The 23,123-nt window shown below is 33.5% G+C and overlaps 1 protein-coding gene across 1 annotated transcript in view; it reads right to left on the reverse strand.

Moving 5' to 3' along the window:
* Nucleotides 1-20,559, reverse strand: part of Clc (clathrin light chain) — a 46,704-nt gene extending 26,145 nt beyond the window's left edge. The window contains exons 1-2 of the mRNA XM_035363780.2: nucleotides 20,304-20,559; nucleotides 18,851-18,885 (exon numbers count right to left, since the gene is read on the reverse strand). Coding sequence (XP_035219671.1) covers nucleotides 18,851-18,885; nucleotides 20,304-20,469 — 201 coding nt within the window. The 5' untranslated portion in view covers nucleotides 20,470-20,559. The remainder of the gene's footprint in view (nucleotides 1-18,850; nucleotides 18,886-20,303) is intronic.
* Between the last annotated feature and the right edge of the window lie 2,564 nt (nucleotides 20,560-23,123).

The raw sequence follows: 23,123 nt of genomic DNA on the forward strand, positions 1-23,123 counted from the left end.
TGAATTTAGTTGAAAAAAAGATAAGAAAAATAAGGTAACTACAACTACAGTACTAATTCGCATAGAAAATCAGGCAGTCAAGGAATTTAGTTCTAGAAAATCAGGCGTAAAAAACATAATTTCAGGTCCATGAAATAGCACATTTTTGTGCTGACAATTATTTCCTAGTTCTGCATATCTTTAATGAAACTGAACGTCTGACTATATCAAACTGCTGTAGCAAATCAGATATGGCATTAAAAGAGTTATTTTTTCTTTTGAAACAGGTAAAAACTAAAAACGTTAATTATAAATTATATTCGATAGCCTTTTAAATATTCCACTGCATTAAAGAGTATGTTAAATTTGTATTTCTCTATTTATAAATATTTCTTTTTGTCTAACATATATTTGTAAGCACATGGAATATCTTTTTAGCACCCCGTTTAACTTCAATCGGAATGCCACTTTAAAAGATAATATGTTTTGTAAGAAATGTTCTAGAAGCTGAAGAACAAACTCTGGTGAATTTCTTAGACAATAGACTGAAATAGGACCAAAAAATTTAGTTTTAAGAATTCATTTACTTGATGATGTATATAAGCCAAAATTGCATACCACATTCGTGTGATGATAGCTTAGTGGTAAAGCAGACGGTAACGTGGTTTAACTTTTGGGGTCGCAAGTTCGAATCCCATATGCTTTTTCCATCCTGTCTGCAACTTTCTTAGCTTCTTGTTCCGATCTACATTTGTGTTTTATAATTTATTTCTATTATTATATGCATTAAATTTAATGTTTTATTTATGCTCTTGTTTATTTAAATTTTCCCCACAAAAAAATTTGAAAATTATATAATACGAATTTAAAGCATGCTCCCTGTACATAGATATTGTTACAGATTTGGTATTTAAATAGCTAATGTTAGTAGACTCATAAATTAAATTGCTTATTCCCCGTGCAGCGCAGCGCGTGACAAATATTAAAGGAAAACTAAGCCGGAAAATTAAGAATACAAGGGCATGTGCATTTAACATTTAATAAATAAAGATCTCTTTTTGATTTCGAGAAAGTTCCAGAAAATTCTCACGCGCGATTTAAAATCTTATAAAAGGACGAAAATCTCTCAGTTCATGGTGATTTTAGTTTGTTGTTGTTATAAGAGTTTGTTTAGAAAACTGCTCTTGTTGACTGTAGCGAATTCGAGGATTAGCTTTCTTTAGCGGTTTTGAATCAAGTTCTCTTGAACGTTTGAGTAGTTAAAAGACAACTACTGTGCGATATTGTAATACTGCGCGAATATCTGAGGAGATTTCAGCATTTTTGTCATGATAATAATAAATTTTGTTCATTTTTCTTTGGACCTTTTGCATTCATTTCGTAATGAACCCGTACGCATGCAACAATATGTATTTTTTCGTTTCACTTTTATGTGAATCTACACACATTTGCTCAAACTTTGTTTCCAGCTGTAAACTTCCCGGTGTATGTCATAACCCTCACCAGTGTATGTCGACAATCACAGATATGCTCTGGTGTAGGTCGAAAAGAGAAGAGTATATGTACACGCTGCTATTCCAAAAGGAAGTGTTCCACAAATAAATGCAGTTGTAAAAGCAAGGGCCTCTTTGCAATTCAAAGTGTCATAATAGTTTAAGTTGTTGCAGTAAATAAGATTTGAATCACATAATTTGGTAAGTTTATAACTTCTATTATTTTCCTTTCTCATTTTGAATGTACTATGTGTTTTAAGTTCTTATTCTGAGTCTTAAGTGCATTTTTTCGCGAATGAATTACGAAGAAGGAAATATTTTTATATGTTCAACATTCAGCATTAGTACATGGTGAATGTCGACATTCACCGGTGTAAGTCAGAAATTAGAGCATTTGGAAAATATTTCAGACGTACACCAAGCGACTATGTGAATGTTGACATTCTCCAGATTTCGGTGTTTCACAGTAACATATATACAGATAACCATAGGTTTATATATATCTAAGTCTGGCATTTAAATTTCTAAATCTCGTTAAGTATGCATTAATTGAAAAACGTTCCTAGAAACTGTGTTGACAATTTAGAATGGCTTATGAAAAACCAGATATTGAAAGAATCTTTTTACATTAAAAAATTAGGAATTAAATCTAATACTGTATTTGATGGCACATAAGACGCACTTTTTTTCCTAAATTTGGTCTCAAAAAAGTTACCTGCATCTTATACGTGTTGGCTGTGGTGATAAAGGCAAAGCATATTTTGCTTCCCCTCAATAAAGCTAAGACTAATCTAAACAAAATTCATGCTTTATTCTGTAAATTAAAATAAGTTAACAATGTAGCCTTTACATTTAAAACCATTTGACAGAAAGAAAACTAGTATAATGCTAACTCATAATAACACAACATTCGGCGATACTGGTGTACATATATACTCGGCCAACCCGCCGATCTTGACGTCATCGACCAATCAGCGGCAACCACGTTAGCTTACGGCCGATTGACCTCCGATCAAAATTTGCACGAGGGAAAACTAAAGCACGCAGTGATGTGACTAAAGACACCAGTGAAGGGTACAGGTTAACTTTCAATACTCGTCCATGATAAATCATGCACCATACTGATTATACTTTCAATACTGAATGCTATTTTTAACCCGGATAAAGGTCTAGACACAAATAACTTTTTCTACATCTGCTATAATTATTTTGCGCATGCGTGAAATATCTGTCGCCAAAAAGCGCCAAAGCTTGAAGCTGATGTCAAAGTTCGAACAGGTCGCATTACGTCTATGGAGCCTTTCCTTCTTTATATAGACTTTCTTTGACTCAGCAACACACGTGTCGGTATCGGTGCTACTCTGTATAAACATGTCGGTATCGGTGCTTAAAACTATTTGTTAAAAAAAAAAAAAAAAAATACCCTGAAAAATATGACTACACGAAACAAGTGATTAAGCTATACAATTCAATATAAACTAGGAGTGTTAAACTACGCCAATGTTTCATGGAAACAGAGCAGCAACAAGGCATTTCGGTCCACCACCTACCGAAAAAATTATACATACTTGGCCACTGCAGGAAGATCAACTGAAGACTGCTAATAAACAAAAACATAACCTTCGATGCCCAGCTCCATCTTGACCTTAACTTGAAAATGCCATAAAAATGTGGGTGATAGATAAGAGGAAATCTGGGATAAGTGTTTCAACTAAAATGATAATCAATGAGGCCAAAGGATTTGCAGAAAAACATGAGAATCAGAATTTTCAGGGTCTGGGGCTGGTACTACAGATTCATGAAAAGGCAAGGCTTATCAATGCGCACAAAAACAACTATTGCACAGAAAATGCCAGCAGATTATGAAGAAAAATTACTAGCGTTTCATAGGTTTGTTTGTTATAAATGCACGCAAGAAAACTTCTTTTGAGCTCAATCAAATAGGAAATATGGATCAAATTCCACTCACATTTGATGTACCATCCAACAAGACTGTGAGTATTAAAGGGTCCAAATCAATAACCATAAAAACCACAGGTCATGAAAAAACTCGATATACAGTAGTTCTTACATGTTGTGCTGATGGCACAAAACTACCGCCGTTTTTCATATTCAAAAGAAAAACTCATCCGAAAGAAAAACTTCCAACAGGTGTAATTGTTCATGTTCATCCAAAAGGCTGGATGGACGAAGATGGAATGAAACTGTGATTACAGAACGTATGGGCGAGGCGACCTGGTGGACTCTTAAGAAAACCCTCTCTTTTGGTTTTGGATCAGTTTAGTGCCCATAGAACTGAAACCATACAGAATAAAGCGAGAGAATTAAAAACCCAGATAGCTGTCATTCCTGGTTGACTAACTAGCCAATTGCAGCCTTTAGATGTATCAGTGAATAAGCTATTTAAGGAAAAAGTATAAGAACAATGGAACAAGTGGATAGGAAAGCCACATCCCGCCCTCACACCCTCAGGTAGAATGAAGTGGCCCTCTATTTCACAAGTGTGCGAGTGGGTAAAAAGATCTTGGAAAGGACGTAAAGGCTGAAGTAATTGTTAAGTCCTTTAAGAAGTGAGGAATTGGTAATGCTCTTGACGGAACAGAAGACGACGCATTATTCGAAGAAGGTGATACTAGCGATGACGATATTCTCGTTTTCGATGATGATGATAGTGAAAAAGATTTTTAAGGTTTTGAAAGTGGTCTTGTGAAAGTCTAATTTCATGATAGGCAACGTTTTCCTTGAATCTGTGTTTTTTGTTGTTTCTGCTTTATTTTGTATTATGTTTGATTGCTTGCCGTTCATTCAATTATTCATTATTGAAATTTACATATCATGTTCAAAATAGCTTGCTGTTTGTTAATTTTCTTTAATAAAAATATGTTTGGTAATTGCATTCAATGATTCTTTATTTGGCTTTTACGAAACGCGAGAACTAAAAGAAACATTTGAAGTTATCGTGGTCCCGCGCGAGAGCGCGGACTATTCAAACTTTTTTCCCTTGTGTGCGGCCTTCTAAATAAGGGTGTGTCTTATATGCCGTCAAATACAGTAATTCTTAAATTACATAATTAGGAAATTAAAGTACAACTTTAGACATACTTTCTACTGCTCAACTTTTATTTGAACAATTAATTCTAATTATATAGCTTACACATGAAATGTTTAAATACACGTACACGTATTAATGCATTTAGAGACAAGTTCTTTCAAATGTTTAGAAAGTAGAACTCCCATTACCCAAGCTAAAGTGGACCAGTGTGGTTAAGCAAAAAATCAAATAATAAGGATTGATACAAAGAAAATTTTAAAACAGGTAGCTCTCCCAACAACACAGTTTCACTGTAATACAATTGATAAATTGTGAGAATCCTCCTATAACAAACAACAACCCTCTTACAACAATGCATCCTATAACAGTTTCGCTCTTAGCATGATAAGAAAATTGCCCAAGAGCTTTAATGAACTCGGCACAAAATAATGCCATATTGAGCAAAGCATCCACTTAGTCAGTTAACATATAAGGATTCTTACTAATATGCCCAGTCAGCTGTCTTCCAAGATCCCGTTTCCATAAGAACAAATGCCCTCAGGAAGAGGAGCCTCATGGTGTAGTGTAACTGTTGAATTCTACAGTGGTAACAAAGGAAATCGTTTCCCTCCATGACCTTCAAAGTATAGTACAATAGAAACATTATACAATCTCAAGAGAGAACAATCACCAGATAACAATGAAGAAACCTCACTATTGTAGAAGGTGAACAACATGAGGTCACAATAGTAGCTCCAAAATGCACAACCTACACCTTCGGCTTCCAACATTCAAATCCTCATCTCCTTAGCCTCAAAACGAAAGTGTCTCACACTGCTGGTTGGCAGCCTTCGACGTCCAGGAAACATGTAGCTTTCCCCTGGGCACCAATAGTTAAGAAGATGAAAAAGGAACTCAGTGATTAGACTGATGACAGCTATCAAAAAAGAATTCCATTGAATAGTAATATCATTAAACTAAAAGCACTCAAAATTTACAAACACCTTAACAAACATGGAGAATCCTATTAACCCAGATTTTGTGGCAAGAAAGGTTGGTTTAAAAATTTCAAAAAATTCATAGCTTATTCAAAGAGAATCTGCATCAGCAAATCATGAAGCTACTAGGACGTATCCAAAAAAAATTTTAAACATTATAGAAGAACAGAGATGCACAGAAGATGAAGTTTTCAATGCAGGGGGAAAATGCCCAGTAGAAACTTATATTGAAAAAAGAAAAAACTGCACCTGGACTGGTGTCTAAAGATCATCTAATGCTGCTTTTGCGCAGTAATGGATAGGAGGACTTTATGACAAAAACCCTTGCTAGTTTACAGATCTTTAAATCATCGTGCACTAAAAAGCATAAACAAAAACACCTTACCAGTATATTGGAAAGCAGATTCAAGAGCTTGGGTTACTGGAAATTTTTTTAAAGACTGGTTTTTAAATTGTTTTATGCCAAATGTTCAACATTATTTAAGGCAGAAAAAATTGAGATTAAAGGCATTTGAATCTCAATTTTTTCTGCCTTAAATAATGTTCAACATTTGGCGTAAAACAATTTAAAAAACAATTTCTAAATAACTTATTATTAGATAATGCTTCACGTCATGCACAAAATTTGAATCATCCCAATGTCAAACTATTGTTTCTAACACCTAACACTACTTCATTACTCCAACCATTGGATAATATATTATTTATTCCCTTAAAACATACTACATAAGAACACTACAGTGGATTTTAGAGGTAACCAATTCAAAATCAATTAATGTAATGGGAGCTTGGAAGAAATTTTCAATCAAGCACTGTATCGATACCATACCTTTATCGTGGAAGAAGAAATGGCTCTCTTCAATTGAAATAGAAAATGTGCATGAATCATCAGAAAATGAAAATGGTGGAAAAGCATTATCTAATGGTAAAAAGGCAGAGAACAGGTATTTGGCATTAATAACTTTTTTGTCCTTTGTTTCCACAATAAAATTTTATTTATTTATTTATTTATTTTTAATAGAACTCATGTTGTCCTTGTGTTTTTGTGTATGCAAATGTTTGACAACAACAGCCGTTTCGAAAAATTGCAATGACAAACAATACACTTCGCAAATGTATCAAATTTCCTTGAGGAAATAATAAAAAGAAAGTCGGCTAATCTTTGGAATATGGTAACAGCTAGTTTGGCGACATTTTGGTAAGGCGATAAAGGTTACTAGCTAGGACTTTAGCAGTGTACATGGATAAAGTCAAGAGTGTGCGCAATGCCATTTTTGTGCAATTCTGAGATGTTTTATTAAGTGAAAATAGGTCGACGTGTACATGCAATTCTTAAAAACGTGGCAAGCAGTGGGCGATTCTGCACTTTCTCCCAATTTCGCACCTAATCTTCATCACGATTAAGCACTTTTGTTCCATAAAAGTTCCAGCATAAGCGTAATTTGGCTAGCAGATTGTTGGAAAAAAATGTTAAGTAAAAAAAAAACTTTACTTTGTAAAAACAAAATGGCGTGCAAAAAAAAAACAAAAACAAAAACAAAAAACTAGCAGGTTGCTGTAGCAGGGTTGGTCGCCAAAAAATTGCCAAGTTACCATAATCCAAAGATTAACCGGAAAGTCATCTGTGTATGATTTTTGAAAAAGAAATGAGTATTTTACCTTTTTCACAGACATAACTAATGTGGTGTAACGGCCGAAACCGCTATGCAAACCCTGGGTTGTGACATCAGGTTGAAAACAAAACACAGCATAATAAAATTTATTGAATGCTAAAAAAAAAAAAATGGCTACATACAATTCTGCAGAGAAAAACCTATCTCTATCAAAAATCAAATTCTATACATTTTACACGCGAGAGCAATTCGTGGCTCTCGAGCTTGCGTTTTTAACATTGCCAACGATTTAATTATTTTAATAAAGACTATTTTAACAACTACTGAAAACGCGTTTGTAAGTTAAAAAAAAAATAATTTTCAGCTTATTCTCACGAGACATCCTTGTCCATATTAATCTTCAGTCTCTTCTACTTTTATGTGACCTTATCACAACTCCTCTCCTCATAAAGAAATTTTTCTTGACTATGGAAGGAAAAATTCTAAATACATTTTGCTGCTTTCAAAACACAAGTGGTAACCATTTAAGTGATAATAGAGAAGCCAGTTACATTACCCTGCACTTATTTTTAGATAACATAACCGCACAAATACAACAAAAATAATTTAATTTAAACTACTCCTAAAGTGTGCCTTATACAAAGCATATTCCTCAAATTTTACACAATGCTAATACTTAAAATAAAACATCTAATTCTAACAATTTTTTTGAAAATGAAACACACAATGCAAACAATTTTGAATCTACACAAATATAATTCCAAAACTCTACAAAAATCATTTTCACCCATTTTCATTACTTTTTACCTTACTTTGTATCCACTAGTGATATTCAGTCACTGGACTAGGCCACGACTCAAGCCATCTGCATTACCGTGTAATTTGCCTGGCCTATGAACAATTTCAAAGTTGTACAATGCCCAGCGAGTCAAACGAGAATTTGATCCCATCATTTTGTTTAAAAAAGTCAATGGATTATGATCCGTCTGGATCTTGAATTTCTGTCCATCTAAGTAATGACTTAATTTCTTCAGTCCATAAATAATGGCCGCTAGTTCTCTTTCAATGGTGCTATAATTTCACTCCGCTTTAGTAAGCTTTTTGCCAAGATACAGTATAAGGTGTTCCTCCCCATCCTGAATTTGAGACAACACAATACCCACACCATATAAGCTGGCATCTGTCTGCACAATAAATTCTTTAGAATAATCTGGTACAAATAAAACCGGACTTTTTACTAGTTTGGTCTTCAGTTTATTGAAAGCCTCGTTGCACTCTTTTGTCCAAATCACTTTTTCTTTTTTGTTTTTCCCCTTCAAAGCGTCTGTCAAAGGTGCCGCAATACTGCCGTAGTCTTTTCTGTACCTTGCATAGTAGCCCACAGTACCAAGGTAGCTACGTATCTGTGTTTTAGTAGTGGGGATCGGAAAATCTCTGATTGCTTGAATCTTGGCCTCACTAGGCGACCTTTTCCCAGACCCTACTTCATGACCCAAAAATTTCACATGATCTTGTGCAAATTTGCATTTCGAGGGCTTAACAGTCAATTTAGCCTCTTGAAAGCGACCTAAAACCACATCCAAATCCTTCATATGCCTGTCCCAAGTCGGCGAAAAGACTGCGATGTCGTCAATATACGGTAGAACAAAATTGTCCAGCCCTCCTAAAACTTGAGCGATCAATTTACAAAAATAGAAAGGCGCATTTAAAAGCCCAAACATCATTTTCTTCAGGATGAAAGATCCAAAAGGTGTCACAAATGCGGCATACCTCCGTGCACGCTCTGTGAGTGGTATCTGGAAGTATCCTTTGGTTAGATCCATGATTGTGATAAATGGAGCTGCGCTGACTTTTTCTACCACTTCTTCAATATTGGGAAGAGGGAAAAATCCGGTCATAGTTTTTGAATTTAATTTTCTGTAGTCTATACAAGGACGAGGATCTTTACCTGGGACCTCTACTGAGATCATAGGCAAAGCATAATCAGATTGCCCGACTTCTATGACTCCTAACTCAAGCAACCGCCCAATTTCCTCTTTTAGGATGTCGGTTTGTCTCGCCAACATTCGGCAAGGCCCGACTCTAACCGAAGTCTCATCCAACAATTTAATATCCATTTCAACCAAAAATGTACAGCCGGGGTCGGACGAAAACACAGCTCCATACTTCCTTATAACTTTTTGGAATTTTCCTATTTCCTCTGTCGAAGCTCTTTCTTCTAGCTTACTATCTCCAACTATTTTCCAAAAATCTACCTGAGTTGGATCAGCCAAGGGATAAGGAATATCCACTTCTCCCTCAATATCTTCCATGACCTCCTCCATCACAAGATTCACAAACTCGAAGTGCTGATAATAAGGTTTCATCAAATTTACGTGATAAATGGTGTCACTGCTACGCTTACCTGGGATCTCTACCGTATAATTGGTTTCGTAAATCACACTAGTTACTTTACCTGGCTCTATCCAGTTCAGAGCCATTTTGTGTGGTTTAGACGTGGCTAAAACAATCACGAGATCTCCGACCTTAAACCTCCTCGTAACAGCATTGCAATCATACCAGTTTCCTTTTACTCTGACACTCTTTCATCCTCTTTACAGCCAGCTCCTGACACTTCTTTAATCTGTTTATTAAGTCTAGAACATACTTGACCACAGTGGGGTCTGAACTTTCTTCCTCTAGCCAGTTTTCATACACAATCGTTTGAGGCATTCTCAAATTTTTTCCATGTACTAACTCGCAGGGACTAAAACCTGTGCTCTCATGGCTAACAGTTCTGAGGGCGAACAAAGGACATGGCAAACATTCTTCCCAGTCCTTCCCACTTTCCAAGCACAAAGCCTTCAATACCCTTTTCAAGGTGGAATGCAACCTTTCAACAGAATTGCTTTGAGGGTGACACATAGAAGAATGATACACCTTAATTCCGAACTTGCTAAAAAACTCAGATGCAAGTTCACTGGTAAACGATCTACACTGAGAATGAATTAGGGGTTGCATCAAATGAAAGAGCATATGTTATGCATGTGCTGTTACATAACACCAATAACTGGCACTAAAACGCGCTGTTTGGCAACGTCACTTTATGGATAATACACAAGTACCAAAGAATATTACCAATGATAATGCTAAGATTTGAGACAACAGCAATTTTTTTCCCTTCGGTATAATGTCGTTCAAAATCAGTTTTATTCAAAATCTGCATCAAATCAAAGCTTTTTTTTATCGAACTTTAAATAATGGCAATAATTATTTTTAACACAGAAGCTTCATAAATCTTAAAAACCGGAACACTTTATAAAGGAGAAATGTTATAAAAAGCCAAACTCTGCACATAATCAAATATAAGCAGAGAGGTGTAGGATAGAAAAATACCGATTTGAAGTATTAATAGATGACATTAAATTTCATACATAAAATTTCAGAAATAACAGTAAAATAAGATATACAAGCAAATTTTTTCTCTTTAAAAACACGGCATTCAATTTGGGGATAAAATTATAAATTTGACCTTATAAGTGAATTTCATACTGCTGAAAAACCTAAAAAATTGATTTGAAATTAGTAAATATAATGAATTGAGAGAGTTTAACTTGGTCACTTGATTTTTGCTGCCACGTAAAAAATACCCATGCAGTCTTTTAACTCATTTCAAAGCAAAAGAATGATGGGAACAGCTTTAGTATTGGTCCTTTTGGCGATTTTTTTATTTGGCGACAAACTTCGGTCGCCAAGGTAGACCCGGTTTTGAAGATCGGAAAAAAATGGCGGATTGTCAACAAAACCCGATCTAGACTAAATAACAATCCTAAAAAATAAGCTCTTAATCAAAATAAACAGTCTTTCTCTAATTTTCAATATTTCTAGTACTGCAATGATAAATTCTTGAAACACTACTGTAAATGAATTTATGACAATTATTATGTTATGAGTAATGAAATTTACAAAATGTTAATATTTCTAATTACAAAATATAATGTATTAAACATTAATATTTTAAGTAGTTAGTTCATATTTATATTTTATTATATTAGTACTTAGCTAATATTTTAAATTTACAAAAGGTTAATTTTTATGTTTATGAATAATGAAATTTACAAAAGGTTCATAAATGCATTTCAAACTACAGTCAAAAGTCGTTAATTCGGACACCCATAATTCGGAATGATCTATAATCCGGACCTCAAAACTAAAAACTTTCTGCGCATGCGCCGCGTTGACACATGCGCAGAGGCGTTCACGCGTGCGCGTAAGACCTTTTACGACTGCGCATATGCGTGTGCGCAAGTGCAGAATACGTTTTCGCGCGCGCATTTTATGTATAATGGACGTATAAGCTAAATAATTATCTATTTCAGTTAATGTTGATGATTGCGTTGTTCCTTAATTTTCGAATTGCATCCGGCTTATTATTTTTTGCAGACTGTAAGAGCAATTTTATGAAAGTAAGCTTAAACTTTCGATTATATCAAATAGAATTTCCGATATATATTTGTTAATATGTAAAAAATCTAAAGCGAAAGTATGTTTTGAAATCCGAAATCTGTTTATCAATTTCACGCTGCTCGGCGGCGGGCGCGTAATGAATTGGAAGTTGATTTGTCAGCACTATCCTTATCTTCAGCACAGATGTTTTTATTTTATTTGGCTTATAATTCCTTACCAAATGTAGTATTTCATCTCGATATGCTTCGTCTTTGATATGATTTAAAACAAGTTCCTCGTCATTATAATTCGCTTCCAATAGCGAAGAAAAGTGACAGAGGTTAATTATTGAAAACAAAAAAATTTCGATCGACAAATTAGTCGGTGTTCTTGACACAGCAATTATAGGACTTGAACGGCGGAACTTTGTAACTGAACAAGAAATTATGTCTGTTTAATAGAATTAAAGAGAAAGTATCATCACATGAAACGAAGCAAAACTTAAACAACTTACATTGAAAGAAATGTTTAATAAAGTAAACAAATAAATATTAAGCTTTTTCTTTTTGCAAATTTTGATACCCTTTAGATCATAATTGTTCTTTATTTCATAAATTACGGTTTCATATTTTTAATTTTAGAATTTCTGCATGCCATCTTACGAGATTTAAACTGATGATCTATAATCCGGAAAGATCTATAATCCGGAATCGCCGAAGTCCCGACGAGTCCGGATTAACGACTTTTGACTGTAGTATATGTTACTTTAGTTTCTTAGATTCTGTTATTAAAAAAAAAATAAAATAAAAAAATATTTCAAAGTGAAGGAAATCAAATTCAATTATAATGGGCAAGTTTTGTACCAGTGTTAGAAATATTTTTTTATGATTAAATATTGTAAATGGTAAAAATATTAAGAAGTGTGTATTTTTTAATCCCTCAATTTATTACAAGTAATTTATGATTATAATTTAAAAGCTAAAATTAAATTATCATAATGAGTAAATTTTGTACCAATGGTAATAATACAACAATCATCGTAAATGATGATTTCTGTGAAAATTCGAACAGTCATTGGAATCCACTAGTGGTGCAGTGACAGCCACTGAACAGTGGTAGTTCAGGCTGGCTATATGGGAGTTTTAGTAGTTTTCCGTAGATGTAATGTGAATCTGAGCCATTTTCTCTTAAAAAGTACTTTATGAAGGCATCCTTCTTCTGCTAGCCAGCATATGTATTTATTTTCTATTCATAATTCTCTCTTATTTTCTTATTTCTTAATTTTAAATCTTACTTCTGAAGAGAAGAAGTGTTGCATCTATAGGTCGAAAAATATGGTCAATATGTTTGCAAAATTCTGTCAGTTTTGGAAAGCATTTAAATAAACTAAATAATTTGTATGTGATGCAAACAAAAATGCATTACACTATTTCATGTACTGAATAATTAATCAGGGAACAAAGTATATCGTAACGTTCCTTTATTTTGTAACCAGTTATTTTATGCTTGGGATCTTTACTGTCAATTTCCTCCATCCGTTTTCTCATTAGAATCCAAATGAAGATTTTATTTTGTAAAACAAACCGCGTTTTGCCTTTTGAGGCCACATTAATAGGTTGCTAGATAAGAAAAGATTTGTAGTCTTCAGCCTTGCATTATAATTGCTGATAGTTGAATTCCATGCCAGTTAAGTTTTTAACCAACTTTGCATTAAACTGATTTGTGCAGCCTTTGGGCTACAAATTTATTTGAATTTAAATTTTACATTTGAACTTAATTGTTATCATAAGTTATCTTGCCACAAGTGGTTAACTGAGTCGTAAGCACAAAGTGTGCCTTCTGTTCTGTACATCTAAACTTTACTAAGTGCTTGCCATGTAGTCAAATTTTTATATATAAATTGTACTCTTACTTTTATTATAGAGTTTTTATTACAAAAAATTCAGATTTCTATTAGATAAAATGTTTAAATAATGTAGAAAATTTGCATAAAATTTAAAATAAAAAGTCGACTGTTGTGTCAACATACTATTAATAAAAGTAATAATGCTCAGTGAAGGTTATTCATATACAGCTGTTAGGTTGTAAGATTTACAAAATTTGAGAATTCTAAATTATAAGCAATACATTCCATAATCTAAGCAACATTATATTTTTTATAATCAGGCAAATTATGAAAATGTTATAAAAGCAATAATGAAACCTGATTTTGGTCCTGATTTGAACCTATGAATTCATGCAATTACACATCCCTATACAGTCAAAAGTCGTTAATCCGGACTCGTCGGGACTTCGGCGATTCCGGATTATCGATTTTTCCGGATTATAGATCATCAGTTTAAATCTCGTAAGATGGCATGCAGAAATTCTAAAATTAAAAATATGAAACCGTAATTTATGAAATAAAGAACAATTATGATCTAAAGGGTATCAAAATTTGCAAAAAGAAAAAGCTTAATATTTATTTGTTTACTTTATTAAACATTTCTTTCAATGTAAGTTGTTTAAGTTTTGCTTCGTTTCATGTGATAATACTTTCTCTTTAATTCTATTAAACAGACATAATTTCTTGTTCAGTTACAAAGTTCCGCTGTTCAAGTCCTATAATTGCTGTGTCTAGAACACCGATTAATTTGTCAGCCCGCCGCGGCGATCCCCCCGCCGAGCAGCGTGAAATTGATAAACAGATTTCGGATTTCAAAACATACTTTCGCTTTAGATCCTTTACATATTAACAAATATGTATCGGAAATTCTATTTGATATAATCGAAAGTTTAAGCTTACTTTCATAAAATTGCTCTTACAGTCTGCAAAAAATAATAAGCCGGATGCAATTCGAAAATTAAGGAACCACGCAATCATCAACATTAACTGAAATAGATAATTAGATAATTTTACCTTATACGTCCATTATACATAAAACGCGCACGCGAAAACGTATTCTGCACTTGCGCACACTCATATGCGCAGTCGTAAAAGGTCTTACGCGCTCGCGTAAACGCCTATGCGCATGTGTCAACGCGGCGCATGCGCAGAAAGTTTTTAGTTTTGAGGTCCGGATTAGAGATCATTCCGAATTATGGGTGTCCGAATTAACGACTTTTGACTGTAGTTCTAATATGAGGTAAATAAGTATTTTTAGACCATGGTAATTTTGATCTCCTTAGCAAAGGAAACACCAAGAGTTTACCTCATGCTACTGAAAATGTGTTTTTTTTTCCCTTGGGGGGGGGGGAAGTTTATAATAATATGCAGAGTTGACATATGAAAAAATGTCAAGACTCATGTGATGTAATATTAAAAGCACCAGTTTTAACTATCAAAAATTCTGCTTTTTAAAAAATATTTTAAATGTTGTGCTTTCCTAACACAAAAGTAACTTTAAGAAAAACACACAATTTATCCCTCCTGCCATCAAAGCTCTGATACCTATCAAATTCGTTAAAATTACATGGACAGAAATGGCGGCATGTTTGAAGCTCAGTATTTAGGGTTACCAAGGTTATCATAATTTTTCATTTATCGCTCCAATATGTCGCCAAACAAATTTCTCGCCAAAAAGGACTAATACTAAAGCTGTGCCCAATGATGTTGAGAAATATTTGTGGAAGCACTTCCGCAGAGAACCAGGTAAATGTAAACATTGCCAACTTTGGCGATAATAGTTCAAACCTGGTAACCCAGCAAATTCATACTATTCGCTTGTTCGAAGGTTGCAACCATTCCTCTTGCATTCATTTTGTTGAATTATCATTGTCGTTGTTCATATCTGCAGATTTACATTATTCTTCTCTTATTTATTATTGTTTTATCCGATTTTCCATGTTATTTTTTCTGAATTTTTTAAAAAATGAATAGATAGTTTTAATAGATAGATACAAATAGATTTCAAGCTACTATTCAGTTTCGAGGGCCTTAAAAAATCGCCAAACTATTGTTGATGCCAATGCTGCCAAAAATACTTGTGGCAAGAAAGTAAGTATAATAGTAAATAACTATCCAAGATTGATGTTTTAATTTAGATGAAAGGTTAATTTCATATAATACTTTTTTATTATTATAATTTATATGAAAAAAGCTAAACATGACTGAATGGAAGCATAAGAGTAAATAACTTTCAAATCATTATAATAATTTATATAAAAATTGCTAAACATAACGGAATGGATGTCTGCATCGCTAAAGCATAATTTCATCTCGTTGGTTGTTCAAACATAATTTTCTATAATGAATGATGCCTTTTCATTGAAAAAATTCTCAATAAAGTGCAGAATCACTCACTTATTTGTTTGCCGCTTTTTACAAGAGTAAAAACAATTGGATTTTTGTCAATTTTCTTTTACTTTTTAAGTGAAAATAGGTCGATGTTACATAGATAAAGTCAAGGGTGTGCGCAGCGCTATTGTGCAATTCTGGGCATTTTTTTTTTTTTTTTCAAGTGAAAATTGGTCGATGTGCACATGGATACCGAGTATGTGCAATTCTTAAAAATGCGTCAAGCAGTGGGTGATTCTGCACTTTACCCAAAATTCTATTGCCGACTTTTCGTCATGGGCAATTCCTAAATTGTTAAATACATAGGATATCAAAATTAAACTAGTATTTCAATGGAGTCGTAAGAAATATAGAATTATATAAACTCACGCAGTCTGAAATCAGCACGTACGTTAGATTTGGCACACTGTTAAATGGGCGTGTTTGCTAGATTTGGCACTTTTGCACATATATTTTTGCTGCAATTTTTTTATGGCCCTCAAAACAGAATAGTACAGATTTCGAATAGATAGAAATATTTTCGTAAAGAAGTTTTTGTAGATAGATCTCGGTTCGGGATTAAAGGAAGAAAATATGGCAGGAAGGGTGAATGCTAATTTGAAACATGGCTGTTCACATTATGTTCTTAATCATTAACAGCTGTAAGCACACAGAACCATGAGGTTTCCAACCCCTAAAATAATTTATTTTCGTAGGCCACAAAAATGTGCCAGTGCATTTTAAATAATTAAGTAATGCTTTTATTTTTATTATTGGTTATTGTCATCTAAAACTATGAGACTAAATAAATTTTTATGGTGTAAAATTCTAACATAACCTTTCAGAGGATGGCAGGTATGACATAAATAGATGATTAAATTGCAATAAGAATCTTATTCATTATCTAAGATGACAGAATAGTTTGATGATTCCCTATGGCCATCAAAATTAGCAAACACTGCTGGTGTAATGAATATGTTGTTTTCTGTGATAACTGGAATTTAAGACAAATTTATTTTTGTATATCAAGTTTAACCGGTTAGTTTTACATCTACATGCTTATTATCTGTGAATTTTTACTACCATATGCATTTTTTTGTCTGCTAACTTGAATTTACATGCACTAAAAATCACGTTTACAGCTCAGCTCGAGCTTGGCGAGTAAAAATGCAATGGCGCCAACGGGTTCTTTCCCGAAGCGCCAACAGGTTCTCTGCGGATGAAAACCCATATTTGTTGATTGATAAACAGTCCCACTGTAACTTGTACACAATTAAAACTTTCAGCAGCAAAACGTATTACAAGACATTACAAGTCCAAGACGTGCCCCATTTAAAGATAATGTAGTACGCAAGCTACCTTTCCTTAATAAATATCTCGAATTTTTACTAAATTACAAACTAAACTACAGGATGTCTGATCTTAATTACAACTAACCCTCATTAATCCTTATAGGCTGCTATCACACGTCAGTTTGTTTCAGAAGAACAACTGTTTGGAACAATTTTTCTGCTTTGTCACAACAGCCAATTACCACAGATCGCTTTGGGGTTAACGCAAGGAAAACTGGTTCCCCATTACAAACAAGCTGATAGCTGATTGGTTGAAAACGAACAACTTGCAATTTTTTTGGAAAGGAAGGAAAAAGTCGCACGTCTTTCTTTCAATAGTAAAGCAGGCAGAAAAATTGTCCGAAGTAGTTGTTCGTGTGAAACAAACGCCGTGTGATATGGGCCATAGGGAGATGACGTCAATATGTGAAAAACAATCTCAAATGGCCAAAGTTTCTCTCTTTGTACCTACTTTAATATACTGAACAAAATATACACTGCATCAAGACGTTAAATAGTGTAACTACAAAATAAAAAAATGTATATATACATATTTAAAAGCTGATTAAATGAAATGTCTGAAGCATTCAGTTTACATATTACATACTAGAGAGCCCGGCGGTCATATGAAATAACTGCTGTTTTAGATATTATAAATTGTAATTAAAATTATTTGTACAAAGATGTCTGCTAATTCAAACTGAATCGCCAAGGGCAGGCAGCGAGGAAGCCCCTTTTGCTTATTGCCCCACAGTTTTCCCCTTTTACTTGCTTAATTGCTTAAAGTAAAGTGCAATGAAGAAAACCACTGGCGGCACATTTCTTAAGAGCAACTGCTAGCTCAATAAATAAACGTGATTTAAATAATAAAATGTTAATTCACATGTCAAAGATCTCTTTGTACACAAAATTTCTTGTGTAGATCTTTTCGTCATTTTTAAGCTCGCCTTGCAGAGGAACATCACTTATTTTTAATTTTACATTCATTCTTTCACGAACTCTTGAACAGGCAACATAAAGTTGACCGTGTCCAAATGCAGACTCAGGTAAAAAAAATGCCAACATGCTTAAGCATTTGGCCCCAAGACTTATTGATGTTAATAGCAAAGGCAAGTTTTACAGGAAATTGTCTACGTCTCAACTGAAACAACAACCTTGGGCCATTGTAACTTCACCCCATTGGCTAGTACAGCTACGCAAGCAACCAATAAACTATTGGCTACAAACAGACACTTAAGCTGCATATATATATATGGTGTGAAGTAACATCATCTCCTCCAAAACGTCTGGCTCCTGAACTTAGCTAAACACACCGTTAGATTCCGCAGGTTCATGGCACACAATTATGACCATTTGCGTCTTCGTGGGACTTTAATTAGCCGAGATATTAATTAAAAACTAATTTTCGCCTTTCTTGAGTTTTCCATATTACAGATCTGGCTCCGTGCCAAATTCTTTTTTTCGAATATTTACAGAACGGCGTCGAGTTGAAATTCGAGACGCGTATCCTTGGGTTTCAAAAAATTCTCCGAATCCATCGATACCATTCTCATCTTTGTACGACTTTAATCGGCTGATATATTAATTCAAAACTGTGAAAACATCAACTACCGCGCTCTTTATTCCGAGTGGCAACAATAAACTATCGGCGACAAACACTTAAGCCGCTTATATATATACAGAAATACAGTATGAATATTTTTCTTTATATAAATTATTACATACCTCAGAATTCACAGCATTGTGAGTCTCAAATGCATCTGAAACATTAAAAAAGAATAAATAAGTAGAACTACTACAACATATTTAAAGTACATCATGTTTTGAAAAAGGATATACAGCTTTACTACAGAATAAAATTATTTAAAAGTGTAACATTGCACAATAAAATAAGTTCCAAGTTTTCTGGCATTAGCGATTCCCAGATTTCCACAATAGTTTTTATTAAACTTCACGCCACTGGAAAATAAAGACTTCAGGTAATATAAATATGTAGTGTCTAATAAAATAGCCACTTGTTGCAAGAAACTAATGAAAACTTGAAAAACGACAGTTAAGTTTGAGAACACTTTATTTTTATAAATTATTTATAAATTTACACCAAACAGAAAAAATTACATATGCACATAGTTTCACACATTTCAAATTTTAGATATTTAAAAATTACACCATATAACCAAAAGTCAGCAGCACACTTTGGATTTTGGGTACTTTTTTATTTATTTATTTTTGAGTTCAAGAAAAATGCATGATAAAGTATTCTGTAACTGTAGCCATGAAAATAGCGACTTTATGATGAACAGTAAAAACAGGACATATACGATGAGCAGTAAACGGGTCATTCAAAGAATATATATAATTATATATAGTATATATTATGTATATACACACATAGTATATAGTGTATAGTTTATATACGTTTTTTGGATCATTTTTGGTGTTGGCGATAATTTTCAAAATCGCGCCAAGGCTGCACCGTATACTAGGATTTTACCAATCCAATCAAATGATAATTGACTTTCACAAGATGTTTGACATGTGCAGTGTTTAGTCTTCAGAATGTAGTTCCAAATTTTGTTACACTTTTGTGAATTTTCTACAGATTTGTCGATTTTCATTTAAAATTTGCAAAGTATGATCGAAAATTAACAATACTTTTAGAAAACAATGTACTGCTTATACACCAGGAAGTGCAGACCATCTCCACTGTTCACTGTTGCATTTGTAACCCCACAAAGCAACAGCAGAAAAGGTAAAGGCATAAATTATATGCTACTTCAAGGCTTGCTCATGAATCAAAAATATGAATCTTAACAAAGGTTTTCATTGTTTAAGCAGCGTTTTGTTTTAACGCAATTTTTCTGCAAACAGCAGATATGCAATCTCACAGTATCTTTACTATAGACATTTATTATAATTACAACTGCTTTTTTAAATAACATACCAAACGACCACAACTGTGAAGGCAATTCATCAATTTGCTATTATGTAACACCTACGGAATATAAAGATTTTATGGTCGAGAAGATATAAAAAAAGATTAAGATATATTTCCAAAAACAATATTACACTGAATCTTACTACAGACAAGACACTCGATGAACTACTTGTAATAGTTGTTTCTTGTTCTTAAACATTATTATGCGAGCGAATATTTTTTATTACGCAAAATTCTTACTTTCATTAAAATCAGAAACTGCCGCATTCGTGCCAGAACTTAAGCCTAGGGTATCATCTTCTAGACCAGCTAATTCATCTTGTTCTCGCGCAAGAAAATCTGCAGCAGGATCCTCTTCTGCAGAAACATGATTTATATCTCCGTCAAATATTTCAAAATCTGACATGATTTAAAACTCAGTCTGTTCACGTCAGTACACTGTCAAGGAGGCGTACTCAGAAATATAAATCGAGAGGTGCTTACTTCATTTCACTTCGAATGATCTGCATTGCGTTTGAATATGTCCCGTTCGACACGTTGAGTTTTATGTAATTTTGCACACTTCATGATTGCGCACTTCACCTACTTATAAGTATCTAGGAGTGATACTTGATTCAAAATTAACTTGGAAACCTCACATTCGAAAAGCAGTTTCCTATGTGAAGGTTATCAAATCCCAATTACTGCCTTTTTTCGCTAGAAAAAGTGACCTGTCCATGAAAAAAAAGATCTTGCTCTATAAATCAATGATAAGGCCTATTCTGACTTACGCAAGTCCTGTATGGGAAGCAGCAACAATTACTAACAGGAAACATATCCAAATTTTACAAAATATTATGCTTCGGCAAATCTAGAAAGCGCCTTGGTTTTATGAACGAGGTCATTCACAATGCAGCCAAAATTCTTCCCTTAACCCTTAAAATGTCGCGAAAATAACCGTAAACCTCTAAAAATTGTAAGGCAGTTCTTTTGTTATTTCCCATCCCTCCCAGAATTTTACTTCAATGATTCCGCTAAGTGAGATTGATTACTAGATATTGTCCCGTAGGTGTCAGCTGTCAAGAAAATTGCAAAAGACTAGAATCTCCGTGATGACCGTCTCAATGCCGCAGGGTACAGCTGCGAAACTTAAAATTTTACTTCCCTAAAACAATCTTATTTTCAAATAAATTGGTTTTAAAATTTACCCGGTTAAATTTTTAATTATTACGCATTTTTAACCTAAGCAACCTAAAGCTGTATGTCACTGTTATCACCTGAATTTCAATGCAGACTGATTAAACTACTATCACTAAATTCTATTCTGACAAATAAATCTTTCATTCCTTTTGAGATATTGCTGAAATATTTCGTATTATTTCCAATTTTATGCTGTATTAATGTCGTTAATTAAAAATACTTAAAACTTTCAACATTTTCCTATTTTGTTCAACTGCATGCAAATAATAATTATTTTAAATAATTTCTTTTTGCCCTAATTATTACGTAGTTTTAAGAGTAATAAACGCTGGGTGTTATTTAAGGCTGATAATATTAATATTAGATGTACTATTTGCAAAACCTTTGAAAACCTACACAACCGGAGAAGCGATTTTCGATATGATTAAAGGTTATTTTGAAAAGAATGGAATAAGCTGGTCTTATTGTGTGGGTGTGTGTAAAGATGGTGCAAAGTCAATGACAGGAAAATTTTCTGGTTTTGTGGCACGGGTGAAAAAGATCAACGAGAAAATTCAATGGACTTATTGTTGTATTCATAGACAAGCTTTACAGCATCACTTACTTTAAGTGATGCAGTGAAAACTGTGAACTTTATAAAATCGCGTGCTACAAATTGCCGTCTATTCCGTTCGCTTTGTGAGCATTTTTGAAGTTTCCACTTTTCTTTACTACTTCACACAGAAGTTAGATGGCTTTCCCGTGGTAAAGTTTTGACGCGTTTGTTTGAATTGAAGTCTGAAGTTCAAGCATTTTTTATTGATCATCCGTTCATTTGTCTTTTTGTATGTCCTATGTTCTTTGGCTGCAAAATCTTGCGTATTTATCTGACAGTTTTTGTAAGCTGAATGAATTAAATATGTCTTTACAAGGCGAGGGTGTCACCATTTTCAGTGTACATGATAGAATTGAGGCTATGTTGAAAAAGATCAATTTTTGGATTCAATGCCTGCAGATGAATGAGTATGGATGTTTCGATTCTGTCAGCACTTTTTTTATCAGAAAACTCAATTAAACTTTACGAAAACATTAAAAGAAGTATATGTGAACATCTGAACTATCTTCGATTAACTTTCGGTGACTATTTTCCCAACAGATGCAATATATCCATCTCAAACAACTGGATACGTAATCCATTTAAAGGAAATGTAAGTTCAGAGACCTCTCTGAATATACTGGAAAAAGAAAAACTCATAGAGTTATCTTGTGACAGTTCTCTAGAAGCAATTTTTAAAGATCAATCTTTAATTGATTTCTGTCTCAGTATACAAAATGAATATCCTGTTCTGTCAAAAAAAGCCATTGAAGTTCTATTACCATTTTGCACAACATATCTATGCGAGAAAGGATTTTCAACATATACTTATCTGAAAGATAAATACAGAAACAGGTTAAATGCAGAACCTGATCTAAGACTGAAATTGTCAGATATTGAGCCTAACTTTGAATTACTTTGCTCTATCAAACAGCCACAAATATCCCAGAGTTTTTCCAAATGTAAAACATAAGAACCAGTTTGTTAAATTTATCTTGTTTTCAACTTTTATAGCCATCATTTTAGTCTTATTAATGTTTTATTTAAATGTTTCACGATTAATATAATCAATTATTCTGCAATATGAAAAATATATATTCTATCAAATTTTATTGCTTTTTTTACCTGTCATTAACAACTACATAGGCGGTTCGTCAAATTTTTCCGGACCTTTCTTTTGGTTCGCGAGAAAAAAAAAAGGTTGGGAAACACTGCCTTAGACAAATAGGTCCTGTGTACTTTATCATAATCCAAAATCTTAAGCGTAAAAACCTTTTATCATAGCCGATGATGACGATAAAATATTT

This window comes from Stegodyphus dumicola, chromosome 8, assembly GCF_044657685.1.
Source record: "Stegodyphus dumicola isolate Sdum_Otavi_A_Nest chromosome 8, ASM4465768v1".
In the NCBI taxonomy this organism is placed as follows: Eukaryota; Metazoa; Arthropoda; class Arachnida; order Araneae; family Eresidae; genus Stegodyphus; species Stegodyphus dumicola.